Source organism: Emydura macquarii, unplaced genomic scaffold (genome assembly GCF_026122565.2).
Source record: "Emydura macquarii macquarii isolate MOO-44397 ecotype Brisbane River unplaced genomic scaffold, CSIRO-AGI_Emac_v2 contig_1045, whole genome shotgun sequence".
Classification (NCBI taxonomy): Eukaryota; Metazoa; Chordata; order Testudines; family Chelidae; genus Emydura; species Emydura macquarii.
This window is the reverse complement of record NW_027131182.1, coordinates 2,342,450-2,361,504: the sequence shown is the minus strand read 5'-3', so window position 1 is coordinate 2,361,504 and position 19,055 is coordinate 2,342,450. Positions and strand designations below refer to the sequence as shown.

The window sequence follows — 19,055 nt, the reverse complement described above, 5'->3', positions numbered from 1 at the left end:
CTTAAGACTGGGTATGCCAAAGGAGGGGTGAAGGCAGTGGATCTGCAAGCAGTGGATCCTCTGGTCTTTCTCTGCAGTGGGGCTACGTCAGGGAAGCATGGGCTGAAATAGCTCCTGAGAAGCAGCCGCATGTGCTTGAGATGTTCCCACTCTTTACTCTTCCCATATCTCCTGAGAGCCCAGCCGGCTGGGCTGAGGATCTGGTCCACAATAGACTACATTCTTTTGTGGTGCACCTCCACTGGCTTCAAAGGAGTTACAACAGGGATGGATCTGGGTCCATTTGCAAAGAGAGCGTTGAAACAGAAAGCTTCAAGTGAGGTGTCATTGTCTGAAAGCAATGCAGCGCCTTCTGACTCTGCAGCTCAGGTCCTGGATGTGCTCGGTCAGCGCAGCCCAAAGACAGTACTACAATCACTGTCATGTATCAAAGTGCTGCTGCTTTCCAGACACAATGGGCCAGATTTTCCAAAGCCGGTATCTCCAGCTCTTCACACTGGGTTTTTAAATGAAAAGTGTGTGGAATAATTAAAAGTATCAACCCAGAATAAGTGTGCGCATCTGTCTATCTCTTATGTAGAGAGAGATCTCTTATGCGTCTCTATGCATGTCACTCTGTGTGTGCATATACACATATGATGGTCACCATTTAAAAAGTCAACATTTACTAACAGGGACATTGCCCTATACTTAGAATAGGAAATAATGAGTATTTCAGAGATTCTGTGTGGTAAGTCTTGATTCTCTAATGGCATCTGTGATGTATCCACTGTGAACTCTCATCACAACACAGAGTTAGCCCCAGCAGCCCTTCACAAGGATATCTGCAATGCTAGCAAAGTGGGGTACATCAAGAGTGGAAGAACATTGGCAGGGCGGTGCTGGGAGCGATATACCAACAATGCCGGCTTGGCTGGGTCTTGGGTTTGCAAAGCCCGGATCAGGGAAATGCTGGTCAGGCCAATGTTCAGGGATTGTTGTGGGAGTGGCAGAAATCTTCTATGCCAAGCTAGTCCTGTCCTGATAACGTCCTATCTCAGGTCTTTATTTCAACACCAGTATTGGTTTCGTATCTTACCCCTTGTGCTACAAGATTTTGAATCAGGTGTTTTATGTGCAGCCACTGAATGGAGTGAGATGAAGCAAGCAGTGTCTAGCTAGAGACATGAAAGGGATATTTCAAAGGGACAGGGAGGTGAAATATGGAGAAGAGGGAGAGAGGGAAATATTTTTTAATTAAACCTGCTACATTTAAACCTATTTTTCTCCCATAGTGAAATCAGGCAAATGAAACTCAAGCCAGATTTGCTAAGATTCATGAATCTTTCTGCAAACTAGGCTAAATTTTCAGCTCCCCTGAGCTGAATTCTGATCTTGGAAAGAAACCTTGCATAACTCCATGCTTTCCCACTCAAAAGCTGGAAGAATGCTGGTGGGGGCTGAGTTTTGCAGTGCTTTCTGCTTTTTCATACCTGAGACTTAGGAATTGCAACCAAACCTGAAGGAAAGTACACGCAAATCCCTTATGAGAATGTTCTTTAAACTGTGGGGAGTGGTAGGTGAAGTCCAGATAGCAGGGTGGGATTTATATGTGATCGGAGACTGCAAACATCCCATTACATAGAACAGAAGGAAGAGTCAGAGGGAGTTTAGCCTGTCGGGGAAGAAGGGGGGACGTGCTGATTAGCACTTCTTTTCTGCAAAAGTGACCCAGGGGAGGGGGCTTTGGAGAAGCTCCTTCCCAGCTGTTACATTAGGGCCTGCCCATAAACCCTATGGATAACAGGGAATGTGTGCTCCACCGCTGCTCTGCCATGGCTGCCCTGGTCCATAGGCTCAAGAGCCTGAGCTGCAGCCTGGACCACAACATCCACACAGCTATTTTTAGTGCGCTAGCTCCAACCCTGCTGATGCGAGTCCACCCAGGCTGGGAGGCTCACGCACAGCTGCAGGATAGACAGACGCATAGTAGAGCTGCATGAAACAGATAATACAACTTACTCTCCCCAGGCTGTATCATCTCTTCTTCCTGGGAATGTCCATGAGGCTGGTGGGTTGATAATGTGCATTCCGGGCCTGCCCACTCCTGGTCCTAGTTAGTAGTAGTGTTGTTTGTATTACGGTAGCGGCTAGGACCCCCCTGTGCTAGGCCCTGCACAAACACAGAACAAAAAGACCATCCCTGCCCCAAGGAACTTAATCTAGTTCACCTAGTCTGTCTCTTCCCCCACATGGAGAGTTCTCTTTGGGATCCAGAGGAGGGGGCCACTGCCCTAGACTGGCTTCCCTGGCTCCTTACTCATGCTACTTGTTTTACTCTAGGACCAGATTCTGATCCCCTTACTCCCGGCTAGAAACCAGTGAATCTAGTCATGAGGTAAGGTGCCACCCAGGCAGAGTAAGAGGATCCGAACCTGGCCCTTATAAGATAAGCTGCACAGGATAGCGACTTGTCTTCTCTGCCTCCGTACAGCACCGGACCCACTCATGGCACTTTCTAAGCAAAGAACGCCCCTTTTCAGTGCCTGCAGGTTCCTTCTGGAGCTGGTTTTGGCATTATATATTTGTTCTTTTTCCACCACAAAGGAGTCGCACCTGGCTGGCACTTGGAATACATCGACGTGAAAGATGCCACCCTGGATAAGACGTTCCGCTTCCAGTGCGATCGCTGGCTGGCTAAAGGTGAAGACGATGGCCAGCTCATAAGAGAACTGGCATGTGCCAATAACGACATCCTGGAACTGAAGGAGCGCACCTGTAAGTTGAAAGTTCTCTCTTAGGGTCATCAGATGTCTGTAGCTATTGAAACTGGCACTTGGTACTTCTCAGACTTAGTTTACCTCAGTGCCTGTAGAAATGCAGCACTGGGGTTTTATGAGAGAGAATTTACAAAGAGGAAGCACATGGAGTTTCACTCGAGGCTGAAAGTTAAGATGGCACCATATTCATCTTTTGATGCTGGCAGTATGCAGAGATGATACATGGTTACGTCCTCATTAGAAATAATGGGCTTGAATCTTTGAGATGGAAAAAATTCAGTTTCCAAAGGCTTAAAGGTAACATTTCAGCAGGAAGCTGGGGCACTCACCTTGGCGCTGCAGAGTTTAAAACCCCATAGCCCTGATTCTGCTCTGAGTTACTCCTGATCTGACACCTGTGTAACTCCACTGAGGTCAATGACGTTACACTGGTGTACAAAGTGGTGAAAGAGAAAGCATTATCATTTAATAGCACCAACAAATGTGCCATGCCTGGCACAAAAAAAAAAACCACTTAAAACCAGGTCCCTGCCCTGAAGAGCTTGGAGAATTAAGACCCTGTGTGACATGGCCCATGTTTATGTTTGCATTTGGAGCATGAGGTGTGGTTCCCAACTCAATTAAACATACCTGGGCTAGCTGTCATTGAGTTAGCATGTTAAAAATAGAGTGTAGCCATGGTGACATGAGCAGCTAGCTGCCTCGAATGCATATATGTCTGAGACGCCAGATGCATCCTCGGGGCAGCCAGCCTCTCCCATCTCATGCACTGCTGCAGCTACTCTATTTTTAGTGTGCTAGCTTGATGAGGAGACAAACCCGGGCTAGGTTTTGAGCTGTGAATTACACCCCTAGCTCAAAGTGTAGACATGCCCTAAGAAATCCTTCCACTTAATTCACTTCTGTCCATGCAAGTGGACACCTTTGCATAATAAGCCATCTGTCTGTCTAAAGTACTTGTAAATACAAGGCTTTTAGGCAAAGGAAGCAGTCATGGGATAAGAAGGAAGGTCCTCTCATGGATCGGTAACTGGTTAAGAGACAGGAAACCGAGGATAAGAATAAATGGTCAGTTTTCAGAATGGAAAGGTAAATAGTGGAGTCCCCCAAGGATATGTCCTGGAACCTCTGCTGCCAATATATTCATAGATGAAATGGAAAAGGGGGTAAACCGTGAGCAAAGTTTGCAGATGATGCAAAGTTACTAGGATAGTTAAGTCCAAAGCTGACTGCAGAGATTTAAAGAAGGATGTCACAAAACTGGGTGACTGGGCAACAGAATGGCAGATGAAATCCAGTGGTGATAAGTGCCAAGTAATGCACATTGGAAAACAATCCCAACTATCCATACAAAATGATAGGGTCTAAGTTAGCTGTCATCAGCCATGGAGGAGATCGTGGAGTCACTCTGGATAGTTCTCCGAAAACATCCGCTCAATGTACACTGGCAGTCAAAAAATAGGGAACAGAATGTTAGGAACCATTAGGAAAGGGATAGATAAGAAGACAGAATATATCGTAATGCCATTATATAACTCTGTAGTACACCTACACCCACACCTTGCATGTAGTTCTGGTTGCCCCATCTCAAAAAGGGGAATTGGAAAAAGTACAGAGAAGGGCAAGAAAAATGACTAGGGGTATGGAACAGCTTCCATTCGAGGAGAAATTAAGAAGATGGAGTGTTCAGATTAGAAAAGTGTCAACTAAGGGGGAATGTGAAAAAGACCTGTAAAGTCATTTATGGCATGGAAAAACTGAATAGGGAAGTGTTATTTACCGTTTACATAACACAAAAACTAGGGGTCACCCAATGAAATTAATAAGCAGCAGGTTTAGAACAAACATAAGGAAGTTCTTTATACAACACAGTCAACCCATGGAACTTGTTGCCAGGGGACGTTGTGAAGGCCAAGAGTATAACAGGGTCTAAAAAATAATTAGATAAGTTCATGGAGGTTAAGTCCATCAGTGTCTATTAGCCAAGATGGTCAAGGATGCAGCCCCATGATCTGGGTGTCCCCAAACCTCTGACTTCCAGAAGCTGGGACTGGACAACAGCAGATGTATCACTCCATGATTGCCCTGTTCTGTTCATTCCCTGTGAAGTATCTGGCACTGATCACTGTTGGAAGACAGGATACTGGGCTAGATGGACCATCGGTCTGACCCTGTCTGGCCGTTCTTATGTCCTTAAACCAGAATGGACATTACTCTAGTAAAGGATGCTGACTACTGACTTTTGTTTTACTTTTTAATTTCTTTTCTTCAAATGTTTAAAAATACATCTGGAGAGGCCCCTCCAGTGCTCTGGGTGCCTGTCTCATAAATTGAAAGTTACAAATAAACGTAGCCAAAGAACTGTCCAAAAATACACCCTCCTCAATCCATGCTCTCCTCAGCAAACTAAACACAGCGCCGGGGGGGAGGGGGGAAGATGAGATTTGCAGCATGCTCAGGGAGTTAACAAATCCAGGCTCTGGCAGACCAATGGGGAGGCAAGTTCCAGAATCGAGGACTCCTCAGAGAATGCCTTGATAGCAGCTCCTTCTTGCTTGCATTGACGGCACCTCTCGTGATCTCATCTGTGGCTGCTTATGACAGGCCGAGAGGTGATCTCTCGTGGTATCAGGTCCCAAACCAGTTAGGGCTTAACAGATGAAAACCAACACCCTGAGTTCTACCTGGAAGCTTACTGAAAGCCAGTGCAGATTACAGAGCACTGATCTAAAGTGCTCCCAATGTGTAACTTCCCTTAACAAGCAGGCTGTGGCATAATGCACTGGTTGCAGCTTCCTGATGTTCCCAAGGCATAAACCCATGTGGTGCACCTTACAGCAGTTTAATGATGCGGTGGTCAAGGAATGCATAATTGTGCTACTGCTTCCCTGGGAGAGAGAAGGTTTGAAGTCATTTTGCCAGGCCGAAATGGAAGTGAGCACTCTTGGCTAGGTGTCCAGGGCCTAATACCCTCCCCCACCCACATGCACACACGAAGTACACAGCTGTTTTACAAACAATGGTTGCGCTCCCTCAGTGAGGGGTGTCCATTTAAATTCCACCAGCTCCTCAGCTGCTTCCACAACCCATTGACATCATCTCAGGCTTGATGAAGTTGTCTCCAGTTAGCTCTCATCCAAGCCCCGTGCTCATCTGGACACAAGATTGTTCATCCCACTGCTGCGGTCAGGTCAGACATGATGCAGACGCAGGTCTTCTCAGCACACTGAATGCACTGCAGCCCGTCTGCTCACCAATCTTCCGAGCGGCCTCAGGCCTCGCATTGAACAAGCGAGGGAACAATAGCGAGCCCTGCAGCACACCTCAAGCGAGCCATTGGGGCAGAGGAGCAGTTGCCCACAATTGCCCTTTGAGTTCTCTGAAAGAATGGAGCCACTCAGGAGCAGCTCCATCCACCCCCTGCTCATGGATCCTCCTAAACCTATTGTGTTTTCTGTTTATTCCTTCCCTGGGGTGAAATGTTGGCCCCATCGAAGTCAATGGCAACGCTCCCATAGATTTCAGTGGGTGCAGGATTCCGTCACTGGTGTTCAGTTTGCCAAGGCTTTCTAGTTTACTGTAATAAATATCAAGAGGTTATCTGAAGGCCAAAGAGACAGTCTACTAGACAAGTCTCTGTCTGACCATAAGCATTGATTGCGTCTGCTCTGCTCTGACTATTTAACCGGTGCTTAAATTTTGCCTTGGAAGCCTATGAGATTGTCACAGTGACGAGGAACACAGAGGATGCAGAAACCAAGGAAAACATCTGGATCATCTTAGAAGGAAAGAAGGGCCGCTCAAAAGAATTCCTTATGGAAAACTCCTCCAAAAAAAGGAAATTCACAAGGTAGGTGAGATAGGCTCTTGAAGGGTGAGCAGGAAGGGAATGTCACCAGCTGTAGCGCTCTTACAAAGGCCCCTCCTTCCTCCCTGTGGAGGATCCATGGAGCAGCATTAGGAGGGTCAGGCCATTTCTCACTTTGCCTTCCAAAAGGTACAATGGGCAGTAAGTTGGAAGGAGGATGTAATGTTTGCCTGTGGAGGCCAGGTTTAAGAATGAACAGAAATGTCCATCCAGTGCATGGACACGTACATGCATGTATGTGCATGTCCTTCACGTGATCACATCAGAAACTTAAACAAGAATCCTGGTACTTCAAGGGTTTGCCAGATGAGCCAAAAAGGGAGTCTCAACAGACTCAGCTGGGAGGAGCTGCAGAAAAACTCATTTTAGGTGGAGGTGTTTTTAGCATCTCCTGCAGAAGGTTGCTGGGGTGGAAGAGAATAAAAATAATTCCAGGCTAAATATTGTCAACACTGTTTAGATCTGACCTAACAGTCCAAGTCTTTGGTTAGGGAATGATTGATCTCTGGTATGTGTCCTGGGTGAAAGAAAAGGAAAGAGAGAAATGATGAAAGAAAATTCATGCTGAAGATATGAATGAGCCCTATTATTTGCAGTGTGTAGACTGGCTGGGTGCACTTTTATGTAGATAAAATGAATGTGATTCCCTCTTCCACATTTGAAATCTATGCCTGAACACACTCATAACTGGCCAAACCCCTCTAGTTGTTAATATGCATGAGATGGGATTGTTTTGAGTTGTTTTTGTGTATGGACACAGTACACTGTATGCTGCCCATAGACCATGAGAAGAAAAGCTATACAAAGAATATTAGAGTGGTCTTGTTTGTTGTGTAGTGAGAGAATGTTTTTCTTTCAGGAACTCAAGAGAGTTCCTTTCAAGGCAGGCAAACTTTTAATAAATCCGATTGTGATATTAATGGCCTCTGTGTGTAGGTAGCTATTTTAAACATCAGGGGCCCAACAGCAAACAGCCATGATATGAGGAAACTTCCCTCCATTAAACAATGCTGTGCTCCTGTTATGAAGTGGTTTATATCTAGTATAACTAGATGCATCTGGGTTTAGATAAGTTTGTCTAGAACCTGTGACAGTACATGTTTCTTTCTTACTCATCTAGTTTTCTAGCCCTCTTGGCACAGTTTGGGAGGGATAGGCTAGGGCTACAATAAAAGGAATCAGCTCTCATGTTTCAGGGAATAAACAGGTTGTCTGTGGTGGTCAGGAGGGAACCTTCTTCATTTGCACAGTTGGCCAAAGGTCTAATGGGGCTAGGAAGAGATTCCTTCCTCTGAGGTATTAAGCATTGTCCGCTGTTGAAGGCAGGTAACGGGGTGAACTAATACTCTAATGACTAATCCAATAAGGCAGCTACTAAAGATACATTATAGAAGAGTTGGCCAAATGTTTGACAGAGATACATTGTCCTTAAAAGCCCGCCTTGAGAACAGCTTAGAAGATGGAGAGGTAATTTGACTAGTGGCTCTAAAAGCAGCTATGATCAGTGGATGTACAGTAGATACAATATCCATCAAGAAAAAGAATGAGTGCTTTAGGGAAAATTAGTCATTCTTTAGCTTTATCTATAACAAAGCAAAATGATTTTGGATGTGAAGTAGCTCAAACATACCCTGGAAGATCCTAGTGGTAGTAATTTAAAGTGTCACCCTAATCAGGAAAAATACTGATTTTAAATACAGAAATTATACTTTGTGTTAAATAATTATGGGTTAAGTCAAATTACTTTAAATGAAGGTTTGTCTTCTATCTTTCATAGCCATGCACAAATTACTGAATGCCAACATGACACAAGTCATTGCCAGTTTCCAAGATGTTAATTGAAACTCTTCTCTGTTTCCTGCAGGGGAGCAACAGACAAATTTCTGTTTTCATCAAAGAACGTTGGTGATATTGCAGCCATCTGTGTTGGTCACTGTCCAAAAGATGGAAGGAAGTCAACCACAAAAGCTGATGCGTACTGGCATGTCCAAGAGATAATCATAACAGAGATGGAACTTTGCAACAAGTAAGTTGCTTCCATCAAAACGGATATGCAGCATGCAAGACAGAACTCCCAGGCCTAAAGGCAGAATAGCATAGGGCATTTAAATAGTACCGTAACCATATTTCTGAGGTCTTCATATTTAACCTCTCCTAGCCATACATGTTGAGCCTTAAAAAATTCTTAGCATGTTTTAAAAACTAAGGGCAAGGTATTCAAAACATTTAGGAGATGCAGCACAAAAGTCTAATGTGCATGCATGCTTTCCATGTTTCTGGTGTGAAGTATTTGCATGTGCAGATGGGCGCACAATCAAAAAAATCAGCATGTATTTTGCAAAAACTCTGCACACCTAAACTTGTTGAAAATCTGGACCTCGTCATTTAGATTCCGTGAGCCACTTTTCAAAGATTGGCCTCTAAACTGCTTCTGCGAAAATGACAGGCATGTCAGTATTCAACATGGGAGAAAGCTGCTTGAACCTCAGATTTGACTACCTTTGCATTTTGGGATGGTTCCAGTATTAATCCCTGGATCCAAAAGCACCTTGGGGGTCATCTACAAAACTATAAGAGGGGACACTCCCCTCTGGAGCATCTCCTGCTCCAGTACGGATAGTCAGCCTTGCTTGGCAGGTCTTCTGTCACTTGGCTGGCACTAAGTCTAGATGAACACCTTGGGGTGTTAAACCATCTGATAGATAAACACTCGATTTGCCCTTAGCAGAGTCTTCAGCCCCTTGTTTGGGCTCCCACCTCAGTCCTACCCACTTTGTGGGGTTCACACTGCTTTACTTCTAGCCAGCAGCAGAACCCGGGCCTGCCCATTCCTCCAGGTTCCAACTCAGGGACCCTATGAACAGCCATCACGCACCGCTCAATTTCAATTACCTGCCACTTCTTTCCTGGGCCTCTTCCTACCTGGCCCCTTTCAGCTTCTTCTGTATCTCAGCATCTCTCTCCCTGCAAACCCAGCTAAGCAAAATGCAGCCAGAAACAGACTCTGGCTCGGACTCCTTTGGCCAGATGGGAACACCCCAGCTTGCCCCTCTGGTCCGAGCCAAGAATTGAGTTACTCAGGCCCTGCGGTGCCGTTTATTTGAGCCTGCTGGGCACTGATGGGCGGCTTCCATATATAGAAATTGGCTGCTTTCCTCCAGCAGTGTGTAGTAGGATCACGGGGCCTCCAGCAGGGGTCCACAAGGCCTAGTACACAGGGCCTGATTTCCACTAGGCACATGCCTAGAGGTGCCGGCGTTCTAGGGACGTTTAAACAGTGGTGGATTACTGCACAAGCCAACAGGGCCCAGTCCCAGGGGCCTTGGCCAATTTGGGGGCCCCATATGAGTGCCCCGCCCCCTGCTCCTTTTTCTCTCTCCTGGGGCCCCCCTCCTTCTCTTCCCCAAGGCTAGAGGCCAGACCAGAGCCCAGGGATGAGCATATTCCCCCCGCTCAGAGCTGGCCGAGCCCCTGTCCTCTCCCCCTCACCCCCATGCAGAGCTGGCCCAACCAGCCCCTTTCTTCCCCGGTGTGGAAAACATGGAGGTCAGCTGTAGACAGGGGGAGCACTAAAGATGCTGTGCATAGGCGCATGTAAGGTGTAAATCCGGCCCCACTGGTACAGCCCATCACAATAACCAAAATACATTTTTTATTGTCGGGTTTGGATGTGGCAGAAACATGCTGGGATTTTCAAAAGACTTCAGGCCGTCATGGTAACCTCGTGTGATCAGCTGATCTCTCAGCACCTCAGCTCCCTGGGCCCATCAGCCTGGGCCCTTCATTTGGAAGTGGCAATGTTCGTGCAGAATTAATGAGCAGCTGGCGTGGAGAATAGGCAGGAAAAGGAAAAGAATGTTCATCTGAAGAGCAAATACCTAATAGCTGTCAATCTTGGGCAAAAATAGCTAAGAAAGCACAGCCAAACTATTAATGGATTCCTTTTCTTCTCTGTGATATTTCCACTGCCGTTAAAGTATTTAACTTTAAGGGTTTCATTCCTGCTGAGACAGTTTGGCGTTTAAAAAGAAATCCTTCAAGTGAAATTTTGATGTTAAGTGTCTCTTCCAATAAATTAATCAACAACTAAATCAAATCAGCCTGTAGACGGGCCCTGTTAGTATTTGCTGAGTGAAAACTCAGTCAGTCCTATTCTCTTCTCGCAATCAGTGGAAACCTGTGGTGCTCGTTGCCCAATCCAGCAATCACATCCACATGCCCAGGCCTATTGTGCATCTGAAGATCCATCACTGAAACCAATATGGCCCCACAAGGGCGCAGGGGTCTTCTTAAAGCACAGTTCAGGTCTTTTGTTTAAACATTACGTAGTACAGCAACAAGATTCTGCTGTAAAATGCAGCCTGTCACAGCCTGTTCTGCCCAGAGGTGGCCCAGCACCCTGCCTTCTTGAATGGTCTCTGCCGTCCCAGCCCTGCATAGCAGCAGCTGCACCATGTATGGTGCGCCAGCACATATCCTGTTTCAGGATCAAGGCTTCAGTATTGCTTATCTCGGATGTTAAAAAATGATGGGTGGAACCCCTCCCTCTTTCCGCTTCTGCCCCCCAAAAACAGACAAATTTAAGATATTGGTTTAATAGTCATGATTTGTTTTTAAATAATACATTTGGGTCCTTTTTCTTTGCCTTTACAACTTTGAGGGTTAGAAATTTACTTTTTAGAAAGAAAGAGAAAGAAAGAAAGAAAGAAAGAAAGAAAGAAAGAAAGATTCTGACCTAATGATACAATTCCCCAAGTCACGGTTTTAAGGAAAACTCAAAATATCACAAAATCCACGATAAAAATCACAAGATCTGGTAACACCAAGATCTCATTGGGAAGTAAATTCCCATCCCTGAATTAAGGGTTTCAGATATACTCTCATCAGACTTTCCCAGGTACAAAACTTCTTTCCAAATCTGGGCGAGTAGTTCTGTGGTTTCAAAAGCCACTAGAAAGGTTGTAAGACCTTAAGAAATATGCTAACACTGTGGCACTGAAGCTCCTTCAGGGAGTACCTGCTGACATTCGGACGGGAGAGGAGGAAACTCAGTTGGAAATGACTTGCATGATTGCAAATAAAATACATCATTAAAAGCACAATGTTCAAACCTCTGGCTGACTGCCAGTTTCATCGTAATTTATGAATATGTTATGAGCTTCCCATACATCACCAGGGGCATCACAGTGGAGTGAAGGATTTTCAGCATCTGGAACGTATCATTTTAATGCTTGCTGCTTCCTTTGTCAGCTCAGGATAAGCTGAGGGTTAGAATTATAGAATCATAGAAGATTAGGGTTGGAAGGGACCTCAGGAGGTCATCTAGTCCAACCCCTGCTCAAAGCAGGACCAATCCCTACTAAATCATCCCAGCCAGGGCTTTGTCAAGCCACAGCTTAAAAACCTCTAAAGATTCCACCACCTCCCTAGGTAACCCATTCCAGTGCCTCACCACCATCCTAGTGAAAAACTTTTTCCTAATATCCAACCTAGACCTCCCCCACTGCAACTTGAGACCGTTGCTCCTAGCTCTGTCATCTACTACCATTGAGAACGGCCTAGCTCCATCCTCCCTGGAACCTCCTTTCAGATAGTTAAAGGCTGCTATCAAATCCCCCCCATTCTTCTCTTTGCAGACTAAACAAGCCTAGTTCCCTCAGCCTCTCCTCATAAGTCTTGTGCTCCAGCCCCCTAATCATTTTTGTTGCCCTCCTCTGGATTCTGTCCAACTTGTCCACATCCTTTTTGTAATGGGGGGCCCAAAACTGGACACAATACTCCAAATGCAGTCTCACCAATGCCAAATAGAGGGGAATAATCACTTCCCTCGATCTGCTGACAATGCTTCTACTAATCCAATATGCTATTAGCCTTCTTGGCAAGCAGGGCACACTGCTGACTCATATCCAGCTTCTTATCCACTGTAACCCCGAGGTCCTTTTCTGCAGAACTGTTGCCTAGCCCGTCGGTCCCCAGTCTGTAGCTGTGCATGGGATTCTTCCGTCCTAAGCTCCATGATTTTTCCAGGGATTGAGGTGAGGCTGACCAGTCTGTACTTCCCTTCATCCTCTTTCTTCCCGTTCTTGAAGATGGGCACAATATTTGCCTTTTTCCAATCATCAGGGACCTCCCTCAATTGCCACGAGCTTTCAAAGATGATAGCCAATGGCTCTGAAATCACATCAGCCAGGTTATACATGAGGAGAGAGGGGCCACATGTACCTCCTCCTCCAGCCTTTAATATTCCCTCTGTTGCTGTTCTCCCTAACCTCTGCCACCTTCCTTGCTGATCCACTGATGGTAGTAGTTGCTGAACTTCACCTTTATGTGCAATAGCATATGATGCAGCTAACCTTGAAACCCTGTCCCCAAGTTTGTTTGTTTTAAATCAAAAAGCAGCATCCTGCCTGCCCTGCTCGGCTCTCTGATATTGGCCATGGATGATATTATTTGTGTAGCTCTGTGAGTGTATATGACACTTGACAGGTAAATAAGATGACAAGGGGACCACATTCAATTCTGGCATAAGTTGAGTGACTTCAGTTACCTAGGGACGTGTTAGAGTCTCCATCACCTGAAGTCTTTAAATCAAGTCTGGATGTCTTTTTAAAAGCGATGCTCTAGCTCAAATAAAGTTCTGGGCTTGATGCAGTAGTTACTGAGTGAGGATCTATATCCTATGTCAGTGGTCCCCAAACTTTTTAACTTGTGCCCCCCCACCCCTGTCCATACTCCCCTTACTCCTATCCCCATCTGGGGCTGGGTTGGGAGTGGGGCCCCGGAGGCAGAGGCTGCAGCTGGAAGCCAGGGGCCCAGGCGCTGAGGCCAGGAGCCACAACCAGGGGCCGAGGCCTCCCGCCGCAACGAGGGGCCAGCTGTGGAGGCTGTGTGCCAAGGCTGAGCCAGGGGCCGGGTGCCTAGGCTGCGGCTAAGGGGCAGAGCCAGAGCAAAGCTTGGGCAGAGTGGGGCTGGGGGCTGGGTGGCGCTCCCTCCCTGCCCCTCTGTGAGGGCTGGCCCTCCCCTCAGCTCTGCAGTGGTGCCTTGCCTAGCAGAAAACAACACTGAACCTGTGACAGGACCACCTCAGAACAAGTTTTCCATCTAGCAAGCCAGGGTGGGGTTGTTCGGCTAGGAAGCCCCTTCCCTTGTGATATTGAATATAAGAGATGGCAAATCTCAAGGTGCAGCTTAAGAAGAATGAAGTCATTTAAAACATCTGCTTGAAATCTTGGGATTTCAGGTCCTTGTTGAAGTTTATTTTAAACCAATGTTTCGGGTTGCGGATCGCCCACAGTAGATTTACAACAGCATTAAGAAGAAGTCCATGATATCAGAAAAATCTGGTAAAAGTGCAAGTAAAATGAGCTGGCTCCACTCGGATTAGAGAGTGGGGCCAGGGCTGTGTGAGAGCAAGAGGGCAATGGAAATTGTTATGGTCTGGGGGAAATCAACTGCCATAGGAATTTTGGACTTCAGAAAAAGTTTCACTGCTGATACACATTCAGTGTAACTCAAGCCACCCATCTCAGCTCAGCGTGTTAAAAGGGGAGGGGGGATGTTACCGGAGTAATGCTGAAATGTAGAAGAACTGGAAGGTTAAAGAGCTGAGTTGACTTTCTTTGACTTGAATTTGAGTTTCCAGGGGTTCTACATATTTCAACTTGCCAATTAATCGGCGATGTCCTGTAGACAGTGTCCTGTAACATGCTGAGCAGAGCTGAGCAGAGCGGTTTCTTAAGGTCCCAGAATCTTCAGTTCACATCCCAAGCGAGGATATGCTCTTCTCATTCTGAATACAAGGCTGAAACATTAGTATTCTGTGAATTGCTAAACCACCTGTCCCCATTACACCTGCGCACTGATAATGCAAAGCAAAACACCATATCATTAACACATTGCTAACTTCCCTTTCGCAGATATTTTTTCAAGTGCAATGCAAAAATTCCACTGAGGAACAAGAGGGATGACTTCAAAGTCTTTGAGTGTGCCAAGGTCATAGAGAGTTTTGCCAGCAAAGCCCGGAGCTTGGTGCCAGTCAAATATGAGGTCATTGTGGTTACAGGGTCTGAAAAAGGATCTGGGACCGATGCCAATGTCTTTATCACCATCTTTGGAATAAATGGAGATTCGGGCAAGCGTGCTCTCAAGCAGAAGTTCCGGAACCTCTTTGAACGTGGGAAAACCAGTAGGTTTTGTCTGGAAACCCTGGAGTTGGGGGAATTGAAAAAAGTCCAGATTGAACACGACAACAGTGGCATAGCAGCTGGCTGGTTAGTGGAGAGAGTGGAGATCACCAACTCAGCTACTGGAGTGACCACGATTTTCCCTTGTGGGAAGTGGCTGGACCAAAATAGAGGAGATGGTTTGACCTGGAGGGAGTTATTTCCCAGATATTAACAGAGTTACATCTGCAGCCTTTAAAGAAGATTCAATGAGGATATTTATATTCATTGCAGATGGGTTTTTCTTACTCACTTCTTATACCGTTTTGTATCACATTTTGCTTTTTAAAATATTGTATTTTATATTTAAAGGGTTTTAGTAGGAATATATACTCCCTGGATTAACATTTTATAAAAATAATCACACTTTTTTAATGTGTCTGTTTTCTGGTCCACTGATTATCCATATCAAATCTGCTTAGTTTACAGCTTAAAGGGTGGGTGTTTTTGCCCAACTACCAAGATTGGAAACTCCAACAGCGAACTGATGATCAGGCTGGCTCCTCTTTTAAAGTAAAAGAGTCTGCGGTAACAATTAAGCTGACACATTCAAGAGGGTTGAGTGTAGCAGTCCCAGTTTTGACCCACTTCTACTAAATTTCTTTGTGTGTGTGTGTATTTGTTTGTGTGCACATGTGATCTGAAGAGTTAAAAGCAACAACCCAAATAAGATTTTCTGAACAGAAATTTCAGAAGGAAAGCAAATCATCCAGGCCATGTCTCTGCTGCTGTAAATTGGCCTAGCTCCATTGACTTCAATGGTCCTACACCAGTTTACACTGGCTTAACAGATGTTAAGCAGCTACAAGATCATAGCTATGAACAGAACAATATAATGATTTTGTGCTATTCAGCTGAATACATTAACAAAACACTTATCAATGATCAGTTCTGCTTTAGGGAAGCAGCAAAGAGCACATTTTCAAATCTATCTCAGCATCGTTCTGTGCTATGTGGCATGCATATCAATCACTAACGGCAGCTGCCATTGATTTTATGGGGTTTTTTTTTAACTATTGCAATTTTGACTTTTCAGAAAACGATAGTTTCATGGACAGAGTCAAAACTGACACACCAGCACATGAGCGTCCCTAATATGTTTTCTTTCACCTGTTTGGCCGGATTCTATTAGTTGTGCTAGCAAATAATCCTGTACAATTTAAAAAAAAATTCTAAAAAGCCTTTGGGACCCCATCTCCCAGGATAGGAAAGCACATACTGCCAGGATGAAAGCCTGGCTGACGTCAATGGCAAAACTCCCATTGGCTTCATTGCAGCCAGGATTGTGCCCCATTGTACCCATTAAGCTAGGGGGAGTAGATACCCTGGAAGGCAGGGATAGGATACAGAGAGACCTAGACAAACTGGAGGATTGGGCCACAAGAAATCTGATGCGGTTCAACAAAGACAAGTGCAGAGTCTTGCACTTAGGACAGAAGAATCCCATGCACAGCTACAGACTGGGGACCGACGGGCTAGGCAGCAGTTCTGCAGAAAAGGACCTGGGGTTACAGTGGACAAAAAGCTGGATATGAGTCAGCAGTGTGCACTGGTTGCCAAGAAGGCTAATGGCATATTGGGCTGCATTAGTAGGAGCATTGCCAGCATATTGAGGGAAGTGATCATTCCCCTCTGTTCAGCATTGGTGAGGCTGCATTTGGAGTATTGTGTCCAGTTTCGGGCCCCCCACTACAGAATGGATGTGGACAAATTGGAGAGAGTCCAGCGGAGGGCAACAAAAATGATTAGGGGGCTGGAGCACAGGACTTATGAGGAGAGGCTGAGGGAACTAGGCTTATTTAGTCTGCAAAAGAGAAGAATGGGGGGGGATTTGATAGCAGCCTTTAACTACCTGAAAGGGGGTTCCAGGGAGGATGGAGCTAGGCTGTTCCCAGTAGTGGCAGATGACAGAACAAGGAGCAACGGTCTCAAGTTGCAGTGGGGGAGGTCTAGGTCGGATATTAGGAAAAAGTTTTTCACTAGGATGGTGGTGAGGCACTGGAATGCCTAGGGAGGTGGTGGAATCTCCATCCTTAGAGGTTTTTAAGCTGCGGCTTGACAGAGCCCTGGCTGGGATGATTTAGCTGAGGTTAGTCCTGCTTTGAGGAGCGGGTTGGACTAGATACCTCCTGAGGTCCCATCCAACTCTAATCTTCTATGATTCTATGATTGTGTTTCTTGATTCTACCATTGTTTGGGGCAAGGGAGGGGGGGAACAGTTTGCCCACCTGAGCAAGAGGGGTTCATACTCCAAAAACCTGCAGATCGTGGGTAGGCCTTCGGTACAGTCTGCTCAGCTCCATACACTACTTCCTGGCCACCCGCCTTCACAATGGGAGTTGTGCTCCCATAGGCATCTCTGTTAGCAGGTGCCTCTTCATTCTGCACTCAGGACAGGGGTTCCCAATCAGAGCCGGGGATAACCGCACCCGTGAAGCCTGATTTGACCATTAGTGAGTCACACAAGCTGGTAACCCCTGGTGGAGTCAGAGGCTGCAGAGCACCAAAGGGGGGTTTTTGGGGGAAGGGGAGAGAATCCTACAGATGCAGCAATCCCTGTTTCTATGCCATCCCAGCCAGGGCCACAAGGGTTTTAGCACTTCACCAATCTGCTAGCTAGGCAAAGATAACCCTGTAAAATATCTTCCTGCCCTTTCCAACTGAAGGTTGGCTGTGGGCTCAGCTGTTCCTTTAGGGCATGATTCGGCTGTTAGATCCATCCCAGCAGCCTTGCGCTCCCATGCGCTGCTCTCCCTACCTGCAGGGCAGGGGGGATTTAAAGATAGATTAGCAGCAAATCCAGGGGCTAACGAGTGAATCTCCATGTGCGACGGAGCCATGTAGATTTACTTTGCAACAAATTACGGATGAGGAAATGTTCATCACAGCCAAGGCCGAACATCTCTTCAGATTACATAATGAGCTAGAACATTTTCCCAGCCCCCCAGTTTCTCTTTTATTTACCACAGTAGAGGCAGGATACATGCTCCTGAGTAGCCTCGTTATATTACTTGTATCTACGTAGATACTTTAGTTACGTATGTGGCCACTCATTACCATCTGAGAGCCTCACCACACCCCTGTGAGGTATGGAAATACTGTTATCCCCATTGTACAGAGGGGGAACTGAGGCACAGAGCGGCTAAGGCCCAGCTCTAGAAATACATTTAGGCTCTTATGTGACTTTCCCCACATAGGGAATCTCTGGTAGAGCAGGAACTTAAACCCATATCACCTACAGCCTAGGCCGGTGCCCTAAGCACTGGCCCATCCTTCCTCTTGCCCGCCGTAGCAGCAGTAAAACAGGTGCAATATGGGCCAGCTTACCTGAGCCTACTAAATTGTATGTTTTGGTATCAGTGAGGCATTTGTCTTCTCGTGGGAGAGCCAGCCTAAAGAGTGGACCCGGCCCTTTGCAAGCTGCTATCCCCCTGGCAAATTTCACGCCACACTTCATGAGCTTCTTCAGTAGTACATCCTAGAGTGCATTTGGTCCTGTGTCTATTCTGTGTCAGGTAACGGCTCAAAAACCTTTATGGTACATGGTGGTTTTGGAGAACAGCGAGTTACTGAAATCTACCTAATAAGCAACTTCATAACTGATCAAGTGGCCGCTTATGGGCATAATAATAGTACTGGAGTCCTGGAAGCTGTCTATAACTGTCATTACTCCCTCCAACGATGGGCCTGATGCTACAAAGCAGTGGGAGTTGAGAGCTCACTGGAGGATCAGCCCATAGAGGGGAAATATTTAAGGCCCGATGTCTGTGCTAATGCACACCCTGCACGCTTCACTGGGATTGCCCAGCATGTGCCTGAGCACGCAGCTAGGAACGGCGCTGCCCACCCTGCTGATGTTATGAGTCGAGACATTTGTATTATAGCGTGTTTAACCAAATCTTTCCAGTTGCATATACTGTGAAACAATGGGCGGGGTTGAAGAAACGTGTACTGCTGCCTGCTGTGTCCCAGCTCTCTGGGGAAATGGACGCCAGTCACCGGGGGCATGCTGTCACCTTTCACAAGAACAAGCATACATTCAAAACCAGCTTGCAGCTCTGCCTGGTCGTTTGAAGGGCTTGGCTGATCATCTCCACTGCTGGCTAGGAAGAGTGCTTTATTTTTTTCCCCCCATAGAATCACTAATATGTTATTTATGGATTCTCTAGACTAGCCGAGCACTACCTACCTTGGAGTTAGTATCCA

At 46.1% G+C, this 19,055-nt stretch overlaps 1 protein-coding gene across 1 annotated transcript in view; it reads left to right on the top strand.

Annotated features, from left to right (window-relative positions):
• Positions 1 to 15,202, top strand: part of LOXHD1 (lipoxygenase homology PLAT domains 1) — a 264,458-nt gene extending 249,256 nt beyond the window's left edge. Inside the window, exons 43-46 of the mRNA XM_067545371.1 lie at positions 2,587 to 2,757; positions 6,471 to 6,609; positions 8,492 to 8,653; positions 14,544 to 15,202. Coding sequence (XP_067401472.1) covers positions 2,587 to 2,757; positions 6,471 to 6,609; positions 8,492 to 8,653; positions 14,544 to 15,024 — 953 coding nt within the window. The 3' untranslated portion in view covers positions 15,025 to 15,202. The remainder of the gene's footprint in view (positions 1 to 2,586; positions 2,758 to 6,470; positions 6,610 to 8,491; positions 8,654 to 14,543) is intronic.
• The last annotated feature ends 3,853 nt before the right edge of the window (positions 15,203 to 19,055 follow it).